Raw genomic sequence first — 16,548 nt, forward strand, 5'->3', positions numbered from 1 at the left:
ACAATTTTTAATGCTACATGCAAGGCTGGTGACTGCCCTGAAGCTACAGACTACTCTCAAAATCCATTCTGCTCATGGTTATAATGAAAAACATTTGTCTACCTCGGGTACCACAGGTAAGGCTTTTTCACCAAGCTGTTCTTTTACGCCTCAGTTCTGAAGCAGAATAGTTTTAGACGGCACTTGGGTGATCTCTGTTCTAAGAGCACAGCTGTCACAACAGGGACATTTCAGCAGGCACACGTTTACAGAATTCACTGGACAGAGGACCACAGATGGGCAGCAGGGCTTGCAGAACACCTTCCTGGCTCCATGTGAGTGTCCAGGGAACACGAGGCACGCTGCTGCTACAGCTCAGCCCTCCCTGTGCCACCCAAAGGCGGCTCCAGACCTGAGGCTCAGCAGCCAGGCACAACAACCAGGTGACAGCACAGAGATCCCCGACTTCCCACATCTCATTCGCCATCCCATTCCTGCTTCTCTGATAACAGTCTCTGGGTTTTTCATGGAATAGATGGCCTCCAAAACCCCATTTTTTCCACGGTAATGACCCAGGTTTTCAGATTACCATCAGCCCCTTGAGCTGTCAGCTTCTACACTGTCATATTTCTAACTTTCTCTAAAATACCAACATTTGCTGCAGAACTGTAGGCTACTCGGATGCCCTCAGAATACATTTTAACCACAACATCTGCACGAGGGGCAGGCAGTTGGTTTCCCGTCACCCACTCCGTATTTTGGCCACGTTTGCTCCCACGGACACCCGTTACACTGCTCCTGCAGTACAGACACAGCCGCCAATCTCAACACACACCAGTTGCGTGAACTACGCTGCGCACTAATAAAAACAACAATCACCTCACCGTAAGTAAAAAGCTGACAGGTTGCGCACTGTGAATTTACAGTAGCTGAAGCCTGCTGTTACCACGACCTCCAAAAATACCATCCAAAAATACCTCCAAACAGCCGCGCCGAGCTCCCAGCGCTCCGACGTGACCCGGCTGCGTCTGAACCTCCCGCCGCTCCGCCCCGCAACGGCCCTCGTCCACGACCGACACGCGGCTACCTCGCCGGCTGCTGGGCCGCAGCCCTGGTCCCCTTACCGCACAGCCGGGTCCCGCCGGGCCGAACGCCCTCCTCATGTCGCACGGCTCTGAGGGCTACCGCAGGCCGGGCTGAACGCGGAGCCCGCCGCGCCGCCTCGCCTTCCCGCCCGCCGCGCCTCGCCGCACGCCCCCTGCTGGCCCGCCGCGGCCGCTTCCAGAAGGTTCGGCCACGTGACCAGAGGCGGCGCTCAGCCATGCTCGGGGCGCGCGCCGATCAGCGCCGTCACGGCCCGGGGCGCCGCAGCAGGAGCGGCGTCTGCTGTGCTTGGAAGCCCAGCGTCAAACACCGCGTGCCACTGAGGGCGTCCATCCGGTGCACCAGCGGAGGTTCTGCCCCAGTCGTTACCGGACTGCTGTGCTCACGATCGCTCTCTTTGCAAAGCAAAGGCAGCTGTGACTCACGCTGTGCAGCCTTGGCTGTGCAGTGCAGGAAGGCCCACAGCCCTTCCCTGCTGCCCATCCCATGCCGTGGCAGCCCCTGTGTGCCCTGTCCGGCTCTGAGCATCTCTCTCCTCTTTGTTCTGCAGAACCGCTCTCTGCTCACAGCAGGGACTGCCGGCATGGCGGGATCCCAGGAACCCAAAAAGCTAATTAGGCTGTATTAATTGAAGCATCATGTGTGGTTTGTAGGCTAGCTCAAAAAAGTAAAAGCACACTGCTTTTTAGAGAAATGTTTTTTTCAGCCTAGCAAAGACCTGCGAGTCAGCTGTGGTAGGAAGCTGTCAGCTGCAAAGACAGAGCTCTGTAATACAATACAATTAGACCTGAATAATTTAGGCACTGAAGCAAATATTTGAGGCCTGGGCTGTTTGCTTTCCTAAATGAGAAATCACCCAGACGTGGATTTGCTGCAAATCCACCCCCAGAGCCCTGAGTGTGTCAGGCTCCAGCACGGCGATGTCCCCAGCACTGCGCACACTGCAGGCGGAGGGCACAAGGCACGAGGAGAGCTGCCATTTTCTTCTCCTGCCTCTGACACAGGACTTAATGGGGAGGAGAACGTAGCAGGATTGAGATGGGTCATCGCAACCACACAGGCTGCGTTAATGCTGTTTGTTTCTTGAATGTTGTCTTTGTTACTTCGGGAAAGTGAGCTTTCCCAAAAGGAAATACAAGGAGTATCATCAACTCTGTTTCATAGCAATGTAAATGAATCCTAATTTCCTAAGTGTCATCCAGAGGTCATACTGCAAATAAGCTCTTGCTGTTGTCAGTTATTGTGACGCACTTTGTTTTTCTGAAGGCTGCACACTGCACCCATTCTGTGCATTGCTGAGATCTACCTGCCAGCAGAGCTGTAGGAACGCATCCTTCTGCAGCCACTGATTTCCAGGAGGTAACAGTGCTGCTACATCCTCTTAAACCACTAGTGAACAGGAAGCTTTATTTTTCAGGCCACTGATTTAATGATGTTGTGTTTTTTCACCTTTTTTTGGTTATGACCCTGAATCACCAGCTGGGTTTTGGTTCCGTGCACCGTGGCTGTCTGTCAGGACGGAGAGTCGTGGAAGGATCCCCGAAGGACAAACCTGCACTCTCAGCACTGCTGTCCTCTCTGAAAGCAGTAAGGCAACGCGGGAGGGTCACGAGGAAAACTGTTCTGTTCTCTAAATGTGAGGGTTTAATTATGTGTTCAGTTCTGAGATGCATTTTTCTGTTGCAGTTTTTGGGGTAGTTTGGTTTTATTTTTCTCTCAGCTTTGTGAAATGATGATGATAGAACAACGATGAAAGATGATGAAGTTGAGTAAGAAGAAGTGCTTAAAACCTGACAGGAAATAATGCAAGCCATTGGTTCCTCTTGGCGCTGGGTGTACACCTCAACATATAGAGTACTTCCACTAATATCTGACCGCAGATCTCTCTAAAATCACAGGGCATTAAAAATAACTAAACACACTCTTGATCTCAGTGAAGAATTTGTTGCAGTTGTTCATAAGCAGAGCTTGAAGTTGACTGACAGGAGGAACTGTGTGCACCACCTACTGCAAATGCCCCGGCCAGCTGGCGCACAGCACTGGGTGGCAGCAGGGCAGCACTGTGTGTGCAGTGCTGTCAGCAGTGGGCAGCTGCAGAACTGGCCTGCAGCGCTTCTAGGAGGCTGTGCTGGCCAAAGAGTTTTCCAGCTGTGTTGAAGGCCTGCTGAAGGCCTGTCAGCCAGCACAAGCTCTGCTTCTCTGGTTGTCTGCAGGACCATAGCTATCGGATTTTAGGCTGTTACATTAGGTATGTGATGGGAGTTTTCCCTGAAGAATGCCCCAACAGGAATTTCTGTATTTGACTCACAAGTCATACCTCCCTTACACTGCATATACAGAAATATATACATGTATGCTCCGCTTTTCCAAGCACAAGGTTCTACAGGAGTGGAAACTCACACTGATTGTCAGGCCTGTTAGTTCTCTCTGGGCTCTCCGAAGGCGAATCAGGCAGTTATGCTTTTTGGATTTACCTGAAACAAGTCTTCCTCTTGCCATTTCAGCTCAGCCCACACACGCTGCCTTCTACTTTTCCGGTTTTGCTGTAGGCATCCACATGCAGGAACACACATCTACTCTTAGGCTGGATGGTGAGAGTTGGCCTTGTTTGTCTCAGGGCGACTGTAGGGCAGAAGTGCTTCATTTTCACGTTCTGTTCAGCTGATTCTTTGCTGCTCTCCCACCTTCATCACGTGTGCTCTGCAGACTGGCTGCCATGCGGTTCCAGAGAGGTCAGCTCTTGGTTTCCACTTTTTGTAGAGCTGGGGAAGGCTGTGCCTCTCAAACTGCAGATGTTTCAGTGTATGCCACCTAATGAAAGATTTCAGAACTTCCAGTTGCCATTTCTGCCTCAGAGGCGAGATATGTGTCTTTAGGAAGGCAGCAAAAGTGAGTGTGATATCTGGTTTGAGAGAGGATGTGAGAAACTCATCTTGCTTCATCTGCAACTCTATTAGTAAAAATGAAACTTAATAAACATAAAACTCAGTGAGAATGAAAAGAAGCATCTTTTTGTATTGGTAGGCTGGTAAATCTGGTGATAGCTCAGGGCTGTCTCTTCGTGCGAGAAGCTGCAGCTGCCTTTCTTGTGAGAGGAAAGTGAATGAGGATATAAGATCTCGCAGAGGGTACGTGACAGCATCGATTTGGCAAAGGCAATGAGGCTGCACAGAAAGAGGCTCTGCAGACATGCAGCCGCTGCCCTTCTCTGTGCATCATCTCCGTCTCTCCGGAGCCGACCGGGAAGAAAGGCGCACTCCCAGCAGGTCGCCTCTCCCTCGGCCCTCCCGGCTGCCCGCCCCGCGGTACGGCCGGCCATGGGGCAGCACCGCCGGCCGCGGCGCCTGTCGCACCGCCCGCCCCGAGGCACGGCGCCTTCCCTTCCCTCCAGCTAAGCGCCGGGTGAAGCTCCGCGAGGTGAAGAGCGCGGTTCGCCGCCGTCGGGGCGGGGGGGGGGGGGTTCGTTCGTTTGTTTGTTTCCCGCCCCGTCGCATTTTTACGATCTCAAAGAGGAAGGAGCCTTCGGGTCACCCGGAGAGCCGCTCGGACGGCGGTGGACCCGCGGGACCGCTTCGACCGCCAGCGGCTCGGCTCCGGCGGCGGCGGGAGAGCGCCCCGAGCTTTGATGTCCCGCCGATGCCGGCACTCCGCGGGCGGGACAGGCGCTGAGCCCCGCCGCCAGCCACCCGCCGCCACTCCAGCCTAGCCTTCCTTCCAGCCTAGCCTTCCCTCCAGCCTAGCCTTCCCTCCAGCCTAGCCTTCCCTCCAGCCTAGCTTTCCCTCCAGCCTAGCGCTCCCGCCCGCCCCGCGCCGCCGCCCCGCCGCTGCCCGGTGATGCGCGTGGCGGCCCCGCGGCCGGACCCCTCCGAGCGGCAGCCGGTGAGTGCGGGGCGCGGGCTGGGACTGGCGAACGCGCGCCGCGCGGCTCCCCCGCCTCGGCAGTCTTGCGGGGCTTCGGCCTCGGGGCGGCGTGCCGTCGGGCGGGCGTCGGGACGGGACGGGACGGGACGTGCGGGGCGCGGAGCCCGCGGGCACCTGAACGGCCGCCCCGGCGCGGCGGAGCCGGACCGCCTGGTGCTCCCCGGCTGCGGCGGATGTGCGAGCGTCCTTACCGCGCGGCGCGGCCCGGCCGCAGCCCGCCGGCACCTCCCCGCCCACGGCGCGCCTCCCGCCGCCAGCTGCCCCCGGCCGGGCGGAGCGGAGCGGCAGCGTCCGGCCCGCCTCGTGAGCGAGCGGCGCGGAACCGCCCGCCCCGAGGGCTCCGCCGGGCTGCCGGCATCCCGACCGCACGGTGCGGGGCGGGGGCCGAGCCGGCAGCCCGAGCGCCCGGCCGTAGCGGGGAGCCCCGGTGGCACCAGTCAGCCCGAGCTGCCGCGCCGCGCTTCTGCCGCGCCGAGTGGCTCGTCTGCACGCTGCGTGCCACACAATGACAAAAAAGGTAGGGTGCTTCGTGCCGCGCTGCGTTCCCTGTAGAGACCGCACCGAGAAGCAGGTATGCCTCGAGTCACCTTTAAACGTATGCATCCCGAGGAGAAAAGCTACTGCATCAGCTCCCTGTGCAACCGCACCGGGGGCTGAGAAATGAATTTCAGCTGTCTGTTGCATCTTTGCTTTAGTAGGCAGCTGGGATCGTGGAGCATTGAAGAAATCTAAGAAAACCACGTTACCTATGCTTTTATCTGCTTACATTACTCCTCTGCTTTTGGTGTGCTTGCAGTTAGCACGCACAGAGGCTCTTACCTGGAGTTTGTTAACGCGGATGGGATACGTTCTCTAAATAACCAGAGGTAAAAATTAGTGGGATGCCTTTAAACACGAGGAGCACTGCAGGAGCAGCAAGATTAGCTCACATGGAAAAACTTAGCTGCAAGGAACGTATTGGCATGCAAAGGTGCAGTGTTTCTGCCTGCTCCAATAAACCATGTTTTTACCACTTTAAAGACACTCTCAGAGCCATAAGATAAACATCACCTCTTAAATTAGGCCCCAGGTATTCACTGGTCAGCATTAAGTCAATATAAATTACATTTTCTGTTGCTTGATATGACTGGAAGTGAGAAGGGTACAATGGTTAATAAATGGTTGTTTCCTTTTACATTACCTATGAATTTCTAGTTCACTGCTAATGCAGGACAAGCTTCTCGGCACAGCTCTCACTCTTACGTGGCTGTGTGGGATTTCAGAGCTGTGTCTCAGCACTGGGTGCTCTGACCCACTATTCGGAGAGAAAAAAAAGAGGGGAGATCACAAGGAAGTGGAAGGGGCAGCAGTGGTGCAGATGTGAAGAGCAGAGCTGGGCAGAGCCTGCAGAGTGCCAGGCTGGGAGCTGCAGAATCCCTGGCACTGCTGGCACAGCGTGCGGCCCACTGTGTGGGGAGAGCGACAGAGGGGAGGGGGATGCTCTGATGTGAAACGACCCCTCTTTCATTTGGGTAAGCAGTGTTAGCGTGACAGCATTCACCCTGTGCTTCAGTATTGCATAAACACAAAAAGGGATTCCTTAGGTCCCGCCTGCTGAATTACTTTGTATCTTCATTGATAAGCACACACTGCGGGGCAGCTGGCTCTTGAGGTGGCCATGAAAAGAGAGCAGGGATTGCTGGATCTGGGGGTTGGACCGGCTGGTCTCTGGGTCCCGTCCAACCCCTACGATTTTGTGGCTCTCTGGACTACAGGACAGCAATCAGGCAGAAACAGAGCGTGCTGAGTACAAGTGAAGACCGCTTATCGGAAAGGTTGTAGCAATTTGAGGACAAAGATGAATCCAAGGCAACAACTTAATCCAGTTGAAGATACTGAAGTACAAGCCTGGAACTGGAGTGGAAGCAGAAGCTGAGAAAGGCACCCTTCCCATTGGTACTGCTGCCTGCGGGGGAAAGTGGTGTGATGGGCATCACAGGAATGCTGAGAACAGACACTGCCAAGTTTCCATTGCCAAAACCTGAGAAATACATCGCCAGGTGTGCAGGAATGTGAATACCAGCAAAGAAAGTGAGCAGGCCCTAAGCAAGCAGGAGCAAAGCTTGGTCAAACTGCAGTGCTGTGGTTATCACCGCAAAGCCCCAGTCTCTGCACTGTCAGTATGGCCTGCTCCCAGCAGAGGCTGACTTATTTATTGTTTTTTGCTATTTTTAGTGACAGCTGCAAAGCTGTAGTCAAGAACTGCTTACACGATACTTTAAAAGATGACAGCGAAGCACAATGGTATATTTTGACCTTTGGCATGAGATAAGTAATTGGCAGATTAAGTTAATTTTTATTCAGGCCAGGAGACTTGCTTTTGCTTCCTTGTGAATTCCTGTACCATCACACAGGATTAAATTGCACGGCGAGTTTTAAAAGCAGCTTTGGTTTGCTGGCCTTCCTTTTCTGCTCAGTGGCCTCTTTGCACAAGGCAGAGCTCTGCTGTGTCCCCAGGCACATGGTACGTATGCGTGTGGGCACACATCTGAGTGCCACCACTTCCTGGCCATGTTACAGATAACTTTGTGCCAGTCTGGAAATTCACCCAGGAAGCATCTTGGTTTCTGTGCAGCTGAGGAGCCCATTTCAGGACCCACGATTCACAGAATCACCCGGGTTGGAAGGGACCCCAAGGATTCGGCGTTCTCCAGTGACTTTTCCCTTTTCCTTTTCAGACACTGGGTTATGGGCAAGTCAGAAAGTCAGATGGATATCACTGAAATGAACGCTCCAAAACCAAAGAAGAAACCGCGCTGGAGCGGCCTGGAAATAGGGCTGACTGTTGTCGTGATTCTGCTGGCCATTGTGGCAATCACAATGATAGTCCTGTATGCCACATACGATGGTGAGTACACGTAAATGTCTTGGAATGTACAAATCCACGTTAATATAAAAGCATTTAAAGAAATGATGCAAAAAGGCTTCATCAAATAGAATCCAGCTGTTCATATTGGAAAGAAAAAAAAAAAAACCTGAAGATTCAGCATATTAAAACACTGCATTAGAAAACTATGTTGCATATGTACAGAGCTGCACTGCAGAAGACGTTAAGAAAGACTTTTAAATGGTCAGCTCAGAATATCTGCCTGAGACCGTAAGTCTGTGCCCACAGTGCAAAATGAGAAGCAGCAGCCCATCATTGCGCTGCACGGTGCGCTGTCAGACAGCACGGCACAGTGCAGGAAATGCAGCGCTGCAGCCACGCTCTGCACTGCTGCACACACACACACTAACTGTGCAAAGCGGTGGGAAACACAAACCATCTGCTTGTTTGGACCTAGCAATACTTCTGTTTGTAATTAATGCTTCGGGAAGCAGAAACTGCAGAAGAGAATCCTTCCAAACAGCCCCAAACTGCAGTGTTTCCTCCACATTGCTATAGAAGTGGAAATCCCATTTTTTCCATTCACAACGATTGTGACAAGCACTCAGTGAGTGCAGGCACACAAAGCGTTTGGTAACTCAGCAGCCATACCAAAGCGTTTGAAAATAATTCCGTCTAGGCAGAAATAGTGATTTTTTTTGTTGTTTCTTAGTGGAAAACACAAGAATGCTCAAAATTCCATTTTGTGAATGCTTGGTGAATGTTTAATCACACTAGAATTGACCGTTTTCATTTTGAAGTACTTAATGATTTTGCTTTTTATTTTTGTATTGCCCATTTATGGAATGGAAAAAATGCCATTCTGAAATGAAAACCAAGAAGTGCCACATTTCTGAATCTCGGAAGGAAATATCTGTGCTGTGGAGCCATGGATTTTGCAGGGCTGCATGGTGAATGTGGCAGAACGTTCACACAAATCCTCCTCCATCTTTTTGTCACTGCAAAGTCTGCATTCAGACTTTGTAACTGTTTTCAGTCTATTTTTCTCCAAATTTCTCCCCTTCTAAATAAAACTAATATTTCTATCACTTGTAATTGATTGATAGAACCTTTCCTTCAAATGACCACGAGGTTCTGCATGATGGGCACAGCACTGAGAGCCCTAAAGGGATGAGGATAACAGTCTTTTTAGAGCCAGATCCTATAAATCTCACGTTCTGAACGCACGCTGTTCTTTGATCTTTATCTCACTGCACCCTGCAGTTAATGCAATTTCTAAAGTGACTGTCATTGAAAGTAAAATTTACAGTAGCTTTTATTGTATTGACATAGAGTAGAAGTTAAAAGTATGATTGCTTTGTTTTCTAGATGGGGTTTGCAAGACATCAGACTGCATAAAGTCAGGTAAGAATGAACATACGTATGTTTTAAATACATGTATGTACTTCTAGGCAAAATTAAACCACATACTGTTGCCAACTGGCTGTACACAACACAGCACATTGAGGCATGCCATCTGCTAACCCAAATCATTCCCTTTCTGTATTTTTTCTGCAAATGTAAAATCTCACGATGTGGTACTGTCGAATCTCATAAAGTCATCAGGGTCAGGCTGGTTCAAGACTCAGAAGCAGACTCCAAAAAATACCTCTAGCTGCAGATATTGATTGAAGTGAACCAGAAAACTTCCTCTTCCTCACCAAGTCAGCATTCAGGCGGAGCTGCAGCACGTGCTGAAAGGCTGTGTCTCCAAAGATGCTTATAAGGAGAGTCGTGACTGCTAACAGCTCTTAAAGATGCCGTGTTGCTGTTTGAGGGGAGGCAGAGTTAGTCTGCATGTCCAGAACAGCTGTGTATTCTATAGGCTGCCTAGCTAATGTCATTCTTCAGGAAGGACTGAACTGCAGAAACAATTCTTAGTTTACACATTGGCCTGAAGTCCGCTAAAAAGCCTCAAAGCAAGATGAGCCATGCTTTCCCTTTCCTCTTTTTTTGAATGGTACAAAAATCACTGATTTTTTCAGCTGTATTTACAAGCCAGCTGTTAGTCAAGTCAAAGCCCCTGGAGAGAAATATTCTGCTCTGTCTGCTGTATTTTGGACATTTGTTGCATCAACAGTATCAATAGGAAAGCATCAGAAATACAGCAATATCTATGTGTTATCTTCATGTCAAGTGGAACTGATAAATTCTGCGTGAATTCTGTACATCACGACCGGCCCCTCTGGGATTCAAGGGAAAAGGCAGCCCCAGGAGAGGGCGTAGACCTGCTGTGTCAGTGAGAGACACAGGAGTTCAGCGGAGGCATACAGGTTTTGACAGTCGGCACCCCAGAAAAATGTGTTTTCAAGCCAGGATTCACGTAACGCAAGCTAAGATGATAAGGAATCTGAAGTGCACAGCACCCCACCAGAGGCTTCCAGAACACTTGGATTCATAGCCCCATTTAGACTTTCAGACATGCCAGGAACACAGCAGAAGCATCACTCTATTTGTTTCCTCTCTTGTCTGGGGCTGCTCCTTTCAGGCCTCACTTCACACAGCAGTGGGAGCATCTGCTCCACACCTCAGTCCTGAAAATCATCCCCTGGTGAAGCCTTGGCCCAGCCTGTTGTCTCAGTGCTGGATGCTGCCATCACCACAGGCTATGCATCTCCTAGGATTTATTTCAGGCGGCCTCGATGTATCCTAGTTATACTTCCAAAGGATTTTTCTGCCGTCACGATGTGTGATTTGCACTTGTATATGTATGTACATGTTGATATGCTGATACACAGGCCTGATGCACGCTGCCTGAGCTCAAACAGCACAGACTGATGAGAACAGGAACTGTTCATATCTCTGTTATTAATGGCACCTAGGTAAGCACACAAGTTTCTCCCACATCCTTCTCAGGTCACTAGGTGTTATGCTATCTTTTATTACTTTATTTGTAAGCTATTAAAGCAACAACTGGCAATGATGAGAATCAGAATAAAATTAATCATTAAAAGTAGTTCAAATAGGTCTCTACATTCTTCAGTGCAAGTTAGGACACGGAGTAAACACGTTAAGCACGGGAATAGAAGCAATATTTGGATCATCAAAGCAATACAGAGGACTAATGAAAAGTGTAACATCGTATTTTATTTACTTGTGAAGGTATGAGTGACTCTGTATTAGAATTAAGTAACAAAAATACTCATCAGTCTCACACTTCCAATTTCCAGAGCAAAATCATCTCACTGTTTGGGCTTGAATGCTCCACTGGGCCCAAGTATGAACTTGTAAATGACTTCCCATGTTGGCATCAAGCATGTGCTCCAGGGCTTCACTGATGACAAAACCACATTCCATTGATTTTAGTTTATTCGTGGTATCAGGCAAATCATCACTTCTACTTGGGGATTCAGATGTGCAAATTACACTCTTGAAGTGAGTGTTTTTGGGGGCAGTACCTGAAGTGTGTATTCTGAAGGAAAACTTGAATGAAGAAGGAAGAACTGCAGTTCCCATGACTCAGCTCGGTCTTTTCACAGCATTTAACCTTCATGTTTTCATAAAATTGGATGTGCTAACATGGCTGGTTTGGGCTCTACAGCAGAAATGTTACAATAGGTAATTTTTTATTACAGCAGTAGAAAAGAAAGATTGCACAGATACTGACTGCCAATAGAGCAACCTGATTCCATGGTTCAAGCAAGGCTGATTTACACAGACAGTAATGAAGTTGCCAGACGTACACAAGATGTAAACTTCTTCTAGTTCTTGGTTTGCTTTTGTTGGTTATTGTTTCTTTTCTCCAAAAGTGGCAACACAGTGGTTGAATTACATTTTCTCAGTGTCAGAAGATTTTTCCAACTCATCACTACGTCGTGGCAAGGTTGGCACACGGCACTGAAAGAGCCGCTGTGATGTCGAGTCCTGGCTGCTGAGGTCTTTGTTGCTGGATTAACATGTCAGGATAACCCAAAGGACAGTGCTGCCCTCTAGATGCTCCGGTCTAACAGAGGGATTCCTAAGGACACCCTTAAACTGAAAGAGCTTGGTAATCGTCAGCCTTCCTCTGTTACAGCAAGGACCTAGCACAGGAATAAAGCACGCCATCCAAAGCATCCCTTTCCCTTAAATACAGCACAACAAACTAGGAAGAAAATAGATACCGGAGTTTACACAGTCGCAGAAGAGCTGGAAGTGGGAGTGAGCTCCAGGGATCATCCAGCCCGACCGCCCTGCTCAGAGCAGCACCAACTGGAGAGTGGCTCAGATCTGCCCGACAAGTTTTGATCCCTTCCCAGTCAGACACTTCCTAAACTTCCTGGGCAGCACGATTCAGTGCTGACCGCCCCTAGGGACGCTCACTGGGGATGGGTGTTTGGCTTTCTCAAGAATGGGTAAAAAGCAACTGTCAAACAGTGCAAACAGGACTGGATATCATCATCTCCCATTGCTGCCATGATCCGGTGTTCTTTCAAACTGAAGTCATCCTGCCGTTAACTTCACAAGGGAAAAATGGCATGCTAGGCACTGTACCTATTTCCACAATGTTTTTTATGCTACTTGTGCATTCCGAAACTGAAAATGCATGTGTTCTTGGCTTTTTCCAGCTTCCAACATCATAAAGCCATCTAATGTTGGCTTCAAATGTAACTTTAACTGAACATCCCAAGAGAACCAAGAGAGGAAGCCAGTCCATAGAAATAGCACAGCCTGCCTACACCTCTCATCTCCACCACCATGATGGACATAGAAAATATTGAAAGCACAGAGAAATAACTGTATTTGACTAACCTGAGGGGGGGAGGAAGAAATGCTTGTAATCACAAGCCTCACCATTCACTAAAATTAATGTCTGAATACGGGGAGGATATTCAGTATTCTGGCAAATCAAAGGTATCACTACCTGGTCCCTGACTCCGAGCATCTCTCCCTTCCTTTACAGACCTTCTGCTACCACATTAGTGGTGAAAACAAGCTAGAAGGAATAACTGTACAAAACAAAAGATAAAGCACTGGAATTTTATGAACAGCGGCTGGGAAATAGTCATCAAGAAAGCGGATTTCAAAAAGGAAACCCACGTTATGATCAGTCAGTGACCAGTTAGTCTTTGATCAGCCAACTCTGATAGGGCCAACAAAGAACACAAGAAGCAGTGGAAGTTCTATAAAAATGTGGAATAGGGCTAGAATATCAAATGTAGATTCTGGAAATCAGCTTTTAATTTCTCTTCTCATCCCCTTTCGAAACAAAGAAGTCAGTAAATGAAACATTTTATAACCAAGTAACCACTCACAATGAATAACAAGATTAGATAGAGAAAGCTTAGCAATCCATAAACACAGGCAACAGAAAAGCATATGAGCTGCAGGCTATAAAAGAACAGTGACTGTTACTGCCTAGTACTTGGCTTGGCCTAGGACATTAACGTAGGCTGGAGCCTGTTCCAAACAAAAGGGAAAGTAGCAAACTAATGCATTCGTTGCTGCTCCCCAAAAAGCCTTTTCACCTTGATTTGTCTTATATTACAGCAGCCCGAATCATTGAGAACATGGACACCACCGCAGAGCCTTGCGATGATTTTTACCAATATGCCTGTGGAGGATGGCTGAAGAGGAATGTCATTCCAGAAACCAGCTCCCGTTACAGTAACTTTGACATTTTAAGAGATGAACTAGAAGTTGTTTTAAAAGGTCAGTAGGGTTTATGTTTGTGGACTAGATAAAGTTTCTTCTTTGGCCTCCATGTAACTCTAACAAGGTGTGGTTATCTAGCAAAGCTTCAAATACTACTAAATATTTCATTTTCTTCACGTTCAGATCAGGAAAATCCACCACAAACCGTTTGCTTGGGGAATACCTTGGAGGTTACACTGTTGTGTCTGACACTGGAGCAGAGCCGACTCGAGCTGACCTTTCTGTTATCTGAACTCTGTGTGCTCATCTGCGTATTCTAATTTGTCTAATTACTCTCATGAACTAACAGCAGCAGGGAAGCCAGGTGACAAAGACTGCCAGCTGTAACGCTGGAAGCTGCGTGCTGGCAGCCCTGTCCTGCAGATCTCTATTCCAGCTGCTGCACCTCAAGCAGCAGGGAGCACTTCTCAAACATCACATCTGGGCCAATCAGCATTTCTGTCTCCACAAAAAGCAACACTGCCAAATCATCCATACTTACTTGTTTCAGACAAAAGTAACAGTGTCAAAGAAACCATTGAGTTTATGCTCACAAAAGATTCTCAAACTGCTCTGGACACTGAACATCCTTTCCCTGCTCGCTTAGCTTCTGGTTTTTCCAAGTTTGTGGTTCACAGATGTCACAGCTTCCATTTCTGCGGAGCAGTGTTTGTAAAGGAGCACCGAGTGCGGGCTGCCCTGGGGGAGGAGAGCCAGCAGCCCAGTGTGACTGCAGGGCAGCATGGACAGGGCCTCACAGCTCCTTCCTCCCCAATAGAGATCAGATATTAAGGTACATTTGCTGTGTGTTCCAGATGTCCTCGACACACCGAGCAGCAATGACATAACAGCAGTGCAGAAGGCAAAAACTCTGTATAGATCATGCATAAATGAAAGTAAGTTCCTCCTGTATTTATTGCCTATAGGATACATAAGAATGATGTTAAGAAACAACTTCCAAAGGGAGCTGTATCTCCACACTTGTGGTTTCAGCACAGAATTTTTCAGAAGTTCTTCCTGAGTCTTAGTTACATAAGAACATCAGCAGCACAAGGAGCTCTGTGCGTCCTGTTCTGTGTGCTTTGATATTTTAAGTGCATCTGCATTACTCTTGAGCTTCCAGTTTGATGCAGATATTTGAACTCAAATCCCTGCAGTTCAATATGAATTAATTCTTTCTTAGAAGAGATCAGGTAGAAAATCTCTGGCATATCAAGCTTCTATAAAGACACAGGGGTCGTTTACTTCAAGAATTTGCGCTAGGTGCTTTGCTGAGGTGCAGTGAAGCAGCAGTGCTACTTAAATAATTTTTTATATTTTCCATCCAACTATGAACATTTCCCAAAGGTATTATTTTAAGTTCTATTTACAGCTGAAATCCAGTAGTCCTGCAATATCATGGTCCTAGGGATTTGCATAAGTTGTTTGCAGTCATGACTGAGATGTATTTAAAACATCCAATCTTCAAGAAGAGGCATAGATCAGAATGTAATTCTGTTGTGCTGATGGTGAGAAGAGTTCTCAGGTTCAGAATTCTAAGCTCATTACAATAGTACACAATTTGTATGTTCTAAAATGCCACATTAGTTCATTTTGTTTCTTCCAAAAGCAACCATTGACAGCAGAGGTGGAATGCCTTTGATCAGTCTCCTGGCAAATTTATCTGACTGGCCTGTAGCAACAAACAACTGGGAGTCTTCCTACGGTAAGACAATCTTCTCTGTTAAAATTCTAAATGACTTCTTTGTGACTGTTTACCAAAAAGAAGACTGAGTGCACCTTTCATTTGCCCAGGTGCTGCTTGGACAGCTGAGACAGCTATTGCACAGCTCAACTCCAGATACGGGAAGAAGGTCCTGATTAATTTCTTTGTTGGCACAGATGATAAAAATTCCTCAGCACACATCATTCATGTAAGTCTGCTGGTGGCATCCAACTGCTCATCATGTAAGTGTAGCAAAAGAACCAGAAAGCACAGACATACGTGTTAGCCAGGAGAAATGTTAGTGGTCTGAATGTTACCAGTTGGACATGAGTTTGTGAATCTCTGTAGTTGTTCAGCTTCCCTTATGAGTTTGGCAGTGCAGTGTCCATTTTCAGGGTTAATAATCTTTATTCACTGTACTGGTACACTGTTGTTCTCAGGGAGGTGAGCACAACTGAGACATACATAGATACATACACACAATTCATAGGCACGCTGTCCAGAAGTCAGACATGATCTACTTAGATATGCATGCAAGCAAAAAAATAAGCATGGCTTCCTTTCCTTGCCCTTAAGGCAGAAATCCCTCTCACTGAAAACCTGGGCTGTGGTTCCAATGGCAAGAAAGCCTGCAGGGCAGGGGGCTGTTTTTATAATGTGCTCTTATGTCAGAGTCCAACAGGAACTGCAGTTCCCCATCCAAACACAAAAGCAGCTGAGGACGTTTGCATAAGCAGTGTGTCCAGAGCACCCTGCTGTTAGGTGTAAGATGTCTCTGACAATGGAACATCCAGAGCAAGATGGGATTGCATACGGTGAATCTGCACTTGCTGCTCCCAAGACACAGCAGTTATAAGCAGTGGGATCCAGTCATCTCAGCACCTGGGTGCAGAGATCCTCGGCTACTTTGCATGTATGAATTTCAAAGATGCAGGAGCTGCCCTGCTTGTCTGTGGACTGTTTTCTGGACATCCACTGCTTCGGCATGGATTACACACAGCATGCATTGTTCAGCAACAGAAGGAAGTCTGGAGAGAAAGACAAGAAGAATAAGGAGAGTGGAAAGAATTAAAGGAGCACAAGGGGATAGGAAAGACACTTCCCATAGGGCAGAGGATAACGTTTCCAGAATGAAGCATCAGCACCTGTAATTGACCAAAGAGCAGCATCATGTGATGCCATTTTGTCCCTACACGTTTTAACTTTTACTTCAATTTACAGATTGACCAACCTGGGCTTGGCCTGCCTTCTCGTGACTACTATGAATGCACAGGAGCATACCAAGAGGTAAGATGGAGCTGACAGATCACTGACTACATTC

At 48.3% G+C, this 16,548-nt stretch overlaps 2 protein-coding genes across 10 annotated transcripts in view; one reads left to right on the forward strand and one right to left on the reverse strand.

The window, feature by feature from the left end:
• GPR149 (G protein-coupled receptor 149) overlaps positions 1 to 16,548 on the reverse strand; it is a 125,186-nt gene that overhangs the window by 77,705 nt on the left and 30,933 nt on the right. Inside the window, exon 1 of one of the 6 annotated variants that reach the window (XM_048955334.1) lies at positions 5,196 to 5,267. The exons of 3 other annotated variants lie outside the window; for them this stretch is intronic. Coding sequence is in view for 1 of the 3 variants with exons in the window: in XM_048955336.1 (XP_048811293.1) it covers positions 1,104 to 1,142 (39 nt within the window). In the remaining 2 variants the exon portion in view is untranslated. Of the gene's footprint in view, positions 1 to 1,103; positions 1,218 to 5,195; positions 5,268 to 16,548 lie in introns of those variants that run through there. 2 more of the 6 variants (XM_048955332.1, XM_048955336.1) reach the window with 2 other exon arrangements.
• The window catches only part of MME (membrane metalloendopeptidase), a 38,801-nt gene continuing 26,729 nt past the window's right edge, over positions 4,477 to 16,548 (forward strand). Inside the window, exons 1-8 of one of the 4 annotated variants that reach the window (XM_048955341.1) lie at positions 4,477 to 4,500; positions 7,722 to 7,891; positions 9,239 to 9,274; positions 13,379 to 13,540; positions 14,338 to 14,418; positions 15,132 to 15,227; positions 15,317 to 15,435; positions 16,449 to 16,514. In XM_048955341.1, coding sequence (XP_048811298.1) covers positions 7,732 to 7,891; positions 9,239 to 9,274; positions 13,379 to 13,540; positions 14,338 to 14,418; positions 15,132 to 15,227; positions 15,317 to 15,435; positions 16,449 to 16,514 — 720 coding nt within the window. In that variant the 5' untranslated portion in view covers positions 4,477 to 4,500; positions 7,722 to 7,731. Of the gene's footprint in view, positions 4,501 to 4,612; positions 4,963 to 5,314; positions 5,522 to 7,360; positions 7,508 to 7,721; positions 7,892 to 9,238; positions 9,275 to 13,378; positions 13,541 to 14,337; positions 14,419 to 15,131; positions 15,228 to 15,316; positions 15,436 to 16,448; positions 16,515 to 16,548 lie in introns of those variants that run through there. The other 3 variants (XM_048955340.1, XM_048955339.1, XM_048955338.1) reach the window with 3 other exon arrangements.

The sequence above is a fragment of the Lagopus muta genome, chromosome 9 (assembly GCF_023343835.1).
Source record: "Lagopus muta isolate bLagMut1 chromosome 9, bLagMut1 primary, whole genome shotgun sequence".
Classification (NCBI taxonomy): domain Eukaryota; kingdom Metazoa; phylum Chordata; class Aves; order Galliformes; family Phasianidae; genus Lagopus; species Lagopus muta.